This window comes from Pholis gunnellus, assembly GCF_910591455.1.
Source record: "Pholis gunnellus genome assembly, chromosome: 19".
Taxonomy (NCBI): domain Eukaryota; kingdom Metazoa; phylum Chordata; class Actinopteri; order Perciformes; family Pholidae; genus Pholis; species Pholis gunnellus.
This window is the reverse complement of record NC_136546.1, coordinates 5,971,096-5,981,408: the sequence shown is the minus strand read 5'-3', so window position 1 is coordinate 5,981,408 and position 10,313 is coordinate 5,971,096. Positions and strand designations below refer to the sequence as shown.

Sequence of the window (10,313 nt, the reverse complement as noted above, 5' to 3'; positions counted from 1 at the left end):
CCAGCCAGTGACATGAATTTGAGGACTGCAGCGAACAGAGATGGCTGCTGGATTTTATTGCGCCAGATTTCGGGCAGATGTCTCCTGTTTCACTTCCACACTAAAACACACGGTCTAAAACACACGCGAAGCTGTCGGTGTTATTGATTACACAAATAAAATCCAAGCCAATCTCAACAGCAACATATGAATATGGGACCTTTTCATCGGCGGTAAATGAAGTTCAAGTTCTTCCACACCAAACCGGGGAAAACCGGTTCTCTATGGAACTACTTTGCGCGGGTTGAAAACGGGGACAAAACCCTGTTGACCCGAGGGTCGAGAGCATACTGTTGTGCCTCACAAAGCATGAGCGTAGAACACATTGCACATGGCTGTGTATTGACATCTCATTTGGTGCTATTTTCAGTGTTCTGTCCTGTTAAAAGTGTCAGGGTGAAACTGCCCTCGGGGGATTAACTGGGCCATGTACCGGATCGATTGGTTTATACTGGAGCCCTAGATCGTAACGGGATTGAAAGAGAGTCAGCTACATTTGCACAGTGGGGTCTCTCCCAGTGAGCCCGTGATGTGTCCACAGATGAGTCCGCGGCTCCACGCTGAGACGAGGACCCGAGAAAACGTGTAAGTAAAAGCAGGTTTATTGAATTATTTTTTGCTTTCCGTTGGATGAAAAGCCTACAAAACCGTTTCTTTATCCACTGACAGATAATAAGAACAATTATGTGACAGAAGATGGGGGATTGGAACTTATTAGGGAGTATTTTAGAAGAGGTCCACATCCACTCCACCATCGTGGGGAAGATCTGGCTCACCATCCTCTTCATTTTCCGCATGCTCGTGCTCGGCGTGGCGGCCGAGGACGTGTGGGACGACGAGCAGAGCGAGTTCGTCTGCAACACGGAGCAGCCCGGCTGCAAGAACGTCTGCTACGACCAGGCTTTCCCCATCTCCCTCATCCGCTACTGGGTGCTGCAGGTCATCTTCGTGTCCTCCCCGTCCCTGGTCTACATGGGGCACGCGTTGTACCGGCTGAGGACCCTCGAGAAGGAGAGGCACAGGAAGAAAGCCTCCCTGAAAGCCGAGCTGGAGGGGACCAACCCCGTCCAGGAGGACCACAAGAGGATCGAGCGGGAGCTCAGGAAGCTGGACGAGCAGAAGAAAGTGAGGAAGGCCCCCCTCAGGGGCTCCTTGCTGCGCACGTACGTGTTCCATATCTTAACCAGGTCAGTGGTGGAGGTGGGTTTCATCATAGGCCAGTGCGCCCTGTACGGCATTGGACTGTCTCCTCTGTACAAATGCGAGAGGCTGCCCTGCCCCAACAGCGTGGATTGTTTTGTGTCGCGGCCAACCGAGAAGAACATCTTCATGGTTTTCATGCTGGTCATTGCCGGAGTCTCTTTGTTCCTCAACCTCCTGGAGATCTTCCACCTGGGGGTGAAGAAGATCAAGCAGAGCTTGTACGGATACGGATACAAATACGGAGACGACGACAGCGTGTACAGGTCAAAGAAGAACTCCATGGCGCAGCAGGTCTCCATGCTCACCAACTCCTCGCCGCAGAGGTTGATGCAGCTCACGCAGATGACCTACCCCTTAGCGTCTGACGCTCACAGGGAGCCTTTGGATCTGGCCCGCGCGGCCCCCCAGAACAAGGAGGCCTCGTGCAGCAGCGACGAGTCGAACGGACCTCACGCCCCGGGCCGGCCGCAGTACGCGGGGCCCCGGCCCACGCTGATGGGCGGCCACATGGAGATCCCGGCCACCCTGAGGATCCCGCAGAGGAAGCAGAGCAGGGTGAGCGTTTGCAAGGAGCTCAGCGACATGAGCGATTCGCCGGAGAGCGACTACCACCCGACGGCCAGGAAGTGCAGCTTCATGTCCCGGGGGCTGTCGGAGAGCAAGCTGGACTCCACGTCCGACAGCAGAGGCTCTCAGAGCGGAACGGACGTCGAGGCCCAGCACTCCCAGGGGGAGAGTCCAGCGGTGACCCCGCCGCCTCCATCAAGCGGGAGGAGGATGTCCATGGTGAGAGCCCAAAATGGTCATCCAGTCATGTTCTGTCTGGTGGCCCTAAAGCAGGGATACTCAACTTGTTTTTAACGGGGGCCAATTTGCTTAATGATGGTAGGCCAGGGGCCAGCTAATATATGTATGTTATTTATCAGAAATCTTAAAAATTATTATTATAATTTTTTTAATGACTTATTATTACTAACCCTCCCTTGGCACTTTTTTTCGAAAACTTTTATAAGCTCTATAAGTCTGTTTTGGTGCTTTTTTAGTGCACTTTGGTACCTTACGTTTTTTATGCACTGATACATTTTGAGATTTTGGACTTTAATTCTTCTTCTATTACATCTCTTCTTTCAGACCAGTGGAAAGAAAACATAAAAAATACACATTTGGGTGTTTATTTTAATGCTCTTTGTCTATTTGCGTCCACATTATATAATGGCTCATCTGCATTGTAATACAAAACGTAATTGTCAGTACAGCACATATCGTTAAAAGCCGTTTTCTCAAAATGAGCCAGAGCTCCACTTCAGCAGCACTCACACACACCAAACTGTCCAGTTTCATTCCTATCTATATCTTCCAAAGGTTTTTACACAGGGGTTTGTTCATGTTTCATTCCTAGCCTGATTTATAGAATATTTTAAACCTAAAAACATGGCAAAATTAGATTTGTCGTGGCTGTCGACAGTGTTTTCTGATTCATGTTGTGATACAAAGAGATATCCAAAATTCCCTCTGTAAAAACTTTGACTCTAATATGTCGGCAAAATGAAACAAGAATTTTGTACCTGGCTTTATCCAATGTTAATATTTCTCTTCTTGAAATTAATGCAAATTAGCATATATTTAATAAAACAAGGCCTCATTTGCATATTGATCATATAATTTCAGAAAAATGTTCACGCTAAAAATAATTGTCTTAATGTTAGTTATCAACTTTGGAATTTTATGGTGACATCTATTAGTTTGGTATATAAGTACAAAAAAATTCCATTGTGAATAAATGTATTTTCATTGTGAATTAGGAAATGTTCAGTTCAGTTCTTACTGCCCTAGAGCAACAACTGTCTGATAGTATAGTATAGTAACTTAACACCAGGCTGAAATGCAATGTCTCACTTATGGAAGGTTCAAAAGGCCTAAATAAAAACAAATTAAACAAAGAACGTTCCATTTTATGTATGTCTGCCATCAGCTCATAATAAGGGAACGAAGCAGTGTCAGTCGATTGTTTTCATGATATGGGCGTCTCCATTTCAAACAGAGATAAATCTCCCTTGTAAAAACTAAGGACAGTGCTTTGCATTTAGTGGTGGCAGGTCTTCGTTTCCCTCTGCTGGGCCCCACTGATTACTGCATTCAGTGGTTGAAGACAGAGGCCCCTGTAACATGTTTTTCATTTCATTACAACACAGTAAAGTCATACAACAAAAAAGCAAATATACTTTATTGTACTTTAGTTTCTTTGATGTATCTTTATTTAGACGTAGAAAAGCGTTTTCTCTGTATGAATGCTGTGGTCTTGTAACCTGTAGACTCCCCAACAGGTCCAGATATTTAGCCTGCGTGGAACCCCGCCTCCGTCAAAGAAGTGAGATGAGCTCAGATGAAACAAAAATACTAAAATCTACCACGCGAAATCTCCAAAACTGCTGTACTTTCGAGTTCATGTCAAACCCCAAAATTTGATTGTGTTTTTGTCTTTTCTATCTTGTTGAAATGTTTCGCCACCCCTCCGATTAACCCCCTGAACCCTTATTAGCTTGAAGATGTGGAAGTGTAAGGAATATGGGAAATATCTTAAATGTCAGTTCAGGTCCAGACATTGTTCCCTTTCACACATGTCCTTAAATCCTTGGCGTCTTTTTTTTGTAAATTACTCTTCTTCTTTGGTAGAAGACGGGTAGCAACACACCTCTGGTGTGGTCAGAAGTGTGCCCTGTTGCACCTGTAACCACACCCACCAGTGATGTCACAAGGTCCTGACACACCCAGGAGTACACGTCCACATCACCGTAGCGAGGCGAAAACGTTTCTCCACTGGGGGTCAGAGAGAAGACAAGTTTTTTCTGCGGCTGCCGCAGAAATGCGTTCGTGTCTGCGATTTCAATACTAACCGTGTGTTGTCCACACATCTTTCTTTCTTTCAGAGCATGATTCTGGAGCTGTCCTCCATCATGAAGAAATAAATTGACCAAGTTTTGGGACCAAGCGAGAGGAAAACGGGAGTTCAAAAGGGACCGACGGACCCGGATCGCAAAGGGAGCCTCATCCTGTCTCTCAACTGTAACTCTGTGTTTTCACAGCACGTGCCTACAGTTGGGATGAGAGCGCGTTTGTGAACACAGTTCATATGTATTGTGCCTGAACAAGAGCTTCAGTAACATGTAAACTAGCACATTCCTGCAGAGAGAAGAAGAAAAAAAAAAAAGACGCTTAATACTTTTTTTCATGTTCTAATACAAATGATATCTCCAGCACCTGATTACTTTTGTATTGGTAGTTTGCAAGCCACTTGCTGAATGAAATCAAGATTATTATATTTGGCTCAAAGCATTATGTGACTGCTCATATAATGAGACCAAAGGCCTGCTGCAAAGATATTTGACTTGAGGATTGAAATGAAAGATTGTGGAATTGGCAACCACAAAAAAAAGATGAGGGAACTTTCTTATGGTTTATCATACAGGATGAACTGGAGGAAAAAGAGCTCTTCAAATTCAGCACTTTGAGAGTAGCCTGATATTGTTCATGAATACATCTCATAAATGTAATCTTTTATTGGGGAACATTTCTGTTGTCCCGTTTTTTCTTCTTCTATTAAACATGTTTCCCCTCTTCAGCAGGACCACACTGTTTTGTCTGACTGCTGTGTGGTTTAGTCTATAAATGACTCTAATGAAGCATACAGTGGGCTCTTTACTAAGCTATTGCTGCGGCAGGATGTGGTGATGTCAGCCAATCGGTCGCCCTCCGGCCAAAACTTTGTCCAAAAGATGTCTCTCTCCGAGCACAAGAGGAAAATTGCGGTTCTCTGCAGACAATTAATGAGTAAAATAAACAACTTCCGGTACACAAAACACTGGCTTGCCTCCATTTTTCCTAGAGTGGAAAAACTCAGACAGACCTTCTGGTTGGTCCTTTCGTACCCTGTCAGCTGCTGTCTGCGGCCAATCAGGGAGGAGCTCTGGAATCAGTGCCCCTTTAACCAGGTGCTGTCAATCTCCCATCATTTGGAGCCAATTGATAGCGATAAACTTTGATAGTAAACTAGTGTATCCTTTCAAGTTAGTTAGTGTAGTAGAGAAACGAGTAAACATTCCCCTCTTTGGAGCTGACTTACAGCAGGAAAAACTACACACATAGACATTTTAAAGGGAATTAAAGTCTCCCTATAGAAAACCTGTGTGAGCAGAAAGACTGTACACAAGTGAACAAGCATTTCTCAAATGTCACAAGTTCACCGCTCATATAAAAAGAAGGCGGAGCGTTCGGCAGCTAAAGAGACGGACGTCTCGCTCAACATTTTGTCGCGTCTTTGCAAAAACAGCCACAAAACACAGGAGGTGATATGCATGTTTCTTTATTTCATAAAGAGAAATGGTGTCTAGACAAAAGAGTCATTTATATAACACTAGCAATTGAAATGAATGAAAATGGGGTTTGCACAATACCGTATTTACAATGGTTATTAAGTCATTTTAATTAATTAGGGTCATGTAGCATTTCAAAATGATAAAAGGTAAGAACTCTTAGTAGAGAATAAGCAAATAACAGCTATTTCAAATTGACAATATTAACACAAAACAGTCATCTAGAAAAGTGAAAGAAAAAAAAACGACAACTTGAACTACGAGCTTTTAAGAGCTATTACATTAAAAATTGATGCACCAAAATCTACTAATACAATAATCCATATAATCTGTGTAAAAAGCATGTAGAAAAAACACCTGATGCAGTTTGCTGATACAGTCATTGACCAGTTATGAGAGGTATGAAGGATTTCACAGGTAGATAAGTGTGAGAAAGTCCGCACTGGTGACTCAGGGATGGGGGCCCGGGCCCCTGCATACACTCACTTCACTTGAATGTGAACTATGGCCTCTGCAAGTTCTAAGGCAAATATCGGAGGTGCACTTGTATCCATGTAATGCTGACCCATCCCCAAGAGCTTGTCTGTCTCTTTACACAAAAACCGAGAACCAGTCCAATTAAACCGAGCGATTTTTACATGGCAAAAAAAAAAATGTATCAAACATGACATGACACCTATTTGTAAACAGTTTCCTTTTTTTTTTTTTTTTTTTTATAGTTTAATGATCTCAGGCTGCGCATTCGACCAGGATACCAGATTTTTTTCTTTTCTTTTTTTCAATACAGTTGAGCAATCTGTGAGAAAGGCATGTTTTTGTTCATATTCTTTTATAGAACAACCTTTGGAGTTGAAAAGCCAGTGTTTGTTTCAGAGAAGCAGCAGCAACAAAAAAGAAAATAGTTTAACCAAACAAGACAAATACACGGCAACAAAAAAGAAAGAAAGAAGGTACGAGCGTTCAATTACAGCAGCCGCAATCTGCTGTAACGGCCATAACCAAAAATAAAGGAACCTTGAGGATCAAATTTGAGGTGTTCATGATTATTATGACTGGTACATCATTTTAAAGCTGCACTAATCAATATCTGTATATGAATGGACGTGTAATGTGAAAAGGGTTGCCCGTAGCTACGAACCAGCAGAACTTTTCAGCCTCTTTTAGCTCCATTTTTCTTCCAACCGGCATCGACATTTTTTTCAGGAGTTGGTGGAGACCAAAACAGAGCTGAAAGAAGAGCGAATACTGGCCTTACATTCATCAGGTGGACACCAACACAACATCAGATGAATGATAATGTTGCTCTGGTGTCTGCCCCATGTGAAAGTAGGCAACCCTTTGCTAAGTTTTTAGCCGTTAAAGCTTAATAAGGTGATAATATGTCAATGTGGTGTTTACAGCTTGTTCTGCTGCCCCCAAGTGGCCAAACAAAATAAAAATAAAGTAATGCATCATTTTTTTTTAAGGGATGTTTAGCTTGACTCAAACAAAGCAAGTCCAAAATAAATCAGCTCAAGAGTGACACCAAACGGTCGGCTCACCCGAAATACTTCACTTTGACCAAACAGTCGGTGTTGGAGCATGCAAGCAAGACTCGGGGAGCTTAGAGGTCTAGACGAAAAGCTTTTCTGACTAAAGAGAGCGCTTCAAGAGCCTCCGTTTATACATCATCATAGCTCTACAGGGATCGGAGGGGTTTGTTAAGGTGAATTATCAACATTCCACAGGTATCAAAGAAAATTCTGCTATATGGAAAAACAAGAACGTGGTCTTGGTGGTGTTGTTAGGACATCTGAGGAGACACCCGGAGGCAATAGTTTTGCTACAACACACATTCTTTTTCTCCTGACAGAAAGAGGGCTTCCTCAATTTCAAGATCAATGAAAAATCTTGCGCATAGAAAATGAGTTGCATAACGTTTGCAGAAAAGAAGCTTCTGTGATGTAGATGGTGCCACGAAAAAAAACACACCGGTCGATGAAGAACAACTACTGCTCCGCGCTATGTACTGTGTGCGTGTGTGTTGTATGAATACCTGCGCATGTGTGTGTGTGTGTGTGTGTGTGTGTGTGTCTGTGCATATATGGGTCTCTGTACCAGTCCTTTAAGAATTTAAAGACAGGTTTATAAAATACACTTACTCTGATCGGCTGCATAACAGAAACAGTCTCACACGAGACATCAAATTTTTAAACTTTTAAAATTTACATCAGTTAAAGTCAGGGGGAAAACATTTCCAAACATTTCATCGACACTTTAAAGCCCCAATCCCAGATTTATTTGGCCGATTAAAATACATTTTTGTTTTAGGAATTAGCTTTAGAATAATCTTTAAGAGTAATACACACCGGGGGCATTTTTTTTTCTTCTACTTCTTGCGGTTAATTTGCACGTCAATATATTTTTTTAAACGTTTGTTGTTGTTACTTGCACACATTATCTGCCGGCATACGTTTTTTTCCCGATCTTTCTTAGCTTTCGCACCGCGAATGAAGGCTTCAACCAATCAGGTTGCGCGGAACGGATATACTCTAAACGTCCATTCCGGTGTACAACAACATGGCGGCTCCGTAGTCCGAATCAAGACGGCAACCTTTGTCACTCCTTTCAATCTTGACAAAGGTAGCGGCAGACCAGATCCACTCCTTCTGTTCTTACCTTTCACAATAAAAGCCCTAGACATATACTCAAATTAGCATTTTGCTAAAAGAAAACTTAATAAAACAGCTTACAGTAGCTTCGGCTAATCATCAATTTAGTTTAGACGCTCCATTCGAACCTTTTATTAAAATGGTATGAAAAGTTTTGATGCGTAACTTTCACAGGCGAGTATAATTCCGTGCCATATATTCGTCACGCCCCCGGTGTGTATCGTAAAGTAAAGCATAGCGAAGATACTAAACTTCAGGATCACGTCTCTCTTTTTCCAGAAAGAGAGCAGAGAAAGAAAGAGATGACGCCGATGTACAGAAGCTAGGGGAACAGCGGCTAGCCAACAGGTTAGCCACATTAGCTTCAGTTCTCAATTGAGCGAACGGGGCGGTCGCCATTTTGGATTGGGGCTTTAAAAAAAAAAAAAGAGCGATGAATAAAGCTTCACATTCCAATTGAATCCAACCACATTGTGCTAGAGCACGGCCCCTGCTAGAAGCCTGGTTGAGATATTTCAGCTCGTCTTGCCTGTTTATACATAGAAATTCAACAAAATAAAATATCATTTTTAAAAGCTCCGGAGGGAACTTACGAACATAAGCTAGACAAACTAACTAGGCCTACGGCTATAGGCGGCATGCATGCACATCACAAAGGAGGATGCTCAAACGAATGCACAGTTTAGGGCAAAAACGTGTTACTATCTTAATATGATTGTTACTCAATCACTCGGACGACACGTACACTGCTTTCACGTCAAAATGAAATCCGAGTTAGCTTATTCAATTCCTTATACTGAAACATTAGCTTCTTTTGACGTTTAGGGTTTCTTCATAGAGATACTTTTTGAATTGTGTAATTATTTAATCACATCAAGGAGATGTTTTCATCTTGAAGTGCCAATCTAAGTGCTCCAGTCTGAGACTTTTTAAAAGGGGTCCGACACAAAGACGAAGACCCCCCCTTCGTTGAAGTGCTAAATGGCTCTGAGCGCTCGGGGGCCGGAAACAAAGTGCCTGATTTAAGTCAATATTTTGTGTTCTTTTTTTTCCAGACAGTACCCGTCACTTCTATGTTGGCTGCGCTTTTTGCATTTTTAACACCGCAGCACGTCTGTCGAGAGTGTAAACACGAATAGCGTCTTCAAATACTGACAAGAAATGAGATTTCCTCCGAACGACACAAGGCAGAACTCTGTTTTTTTTTGTTTTTTTTCACATTTAAAGAGGAGTTTTGAATGTCTAACTTTTAAACATGCATGGGGGCTCCAGAATTTCACACGTGTGTTGACGCGTGTGTCTGTGTGTGCTGCACGTGTGTGTCTGCATGTGTATCGAGCCGATTTCCTGAGTATAAGAACGCTCACCTTGAAGGGTGGGGGTGGGGCGTTCGTTAGGCAGGACAGGAAACAGCAAAAAAGCAAAGAGTTTCCCTCAGCAAAAAAAAAAAAAGAAAAGAAAAAGGTGCTTGATATAACCCCGTGTGACAAAAAGAAAGAAAAAAAGGAACATCTAAGCCTCTACCTGTACAAAACCACTGTTACAGTCATCATGCTCCATACTATGTACATTTCTGCCAAACAAGCACTTGAAAGTCACCGGTACAACATCTAAATACAATGGTATTGCTGATGAGTGGGAAATAAAAAATAGCCATTTAACCGCCTGCAAAAAAAAATAAAAAATAACGTTTTCCTTTCAATTCAGTGCTGAGGAAGGCAAAGGAGGAATGTTTTCAGGTTACAGCCTGGACAAAGTTCTCCCGCACGGAAGTACAAACGCCAGACGCGTGGAGACATTTTTTATTTTTTTTTGTTTGTTTCTTTTTTTTTTTTGCATATGAACATTTTACCGTCTGGCTGCGTCCCGACTTCCACCGTGTGTGCAGAAGCTGTGTTCTCATTTTTCATGAATTAGGTTGAACATTCAGAGGATTTCTTTCATTTTTTTTTTTTTTGTTGTTGTTGTTTTTCCTGAGTTTGAATTGCTGTGACGAAAAGGGCCACTGAGATATAGTGATAGTAGAACCGAGAGAGAGAGAGAGAGAGAG

The 10,313-nt window shown here is 42.5% G+C and overlaps 1 protein-coding gene across 1 annotated transcript; it reads left to right on the top strand.

Moving 5' to 3' along the window:
• Window positions 1–735: 735 nt before the first annotated feature.
• gja10b (gap junction protein alpha 10 b) lies at window positions 736–4,208 on the top strand (the record flags this gene model as incomplete). Its single annotated transcript, XM_079180009.1, has 2 exons — window positions 736–2,028; window positions 4,170–4,208. The coding sequence occupies 2 exons, from the start codon at window positions 736–738 to the stop codon at window positions 4,206–4,208; spliced, it is 1,332 nt and encodes a 443-aa protein (XP_079036135.1).
• Between the last annotated feature and the right edge of the window lie 6,105 nt (window positions 4,209–10,313).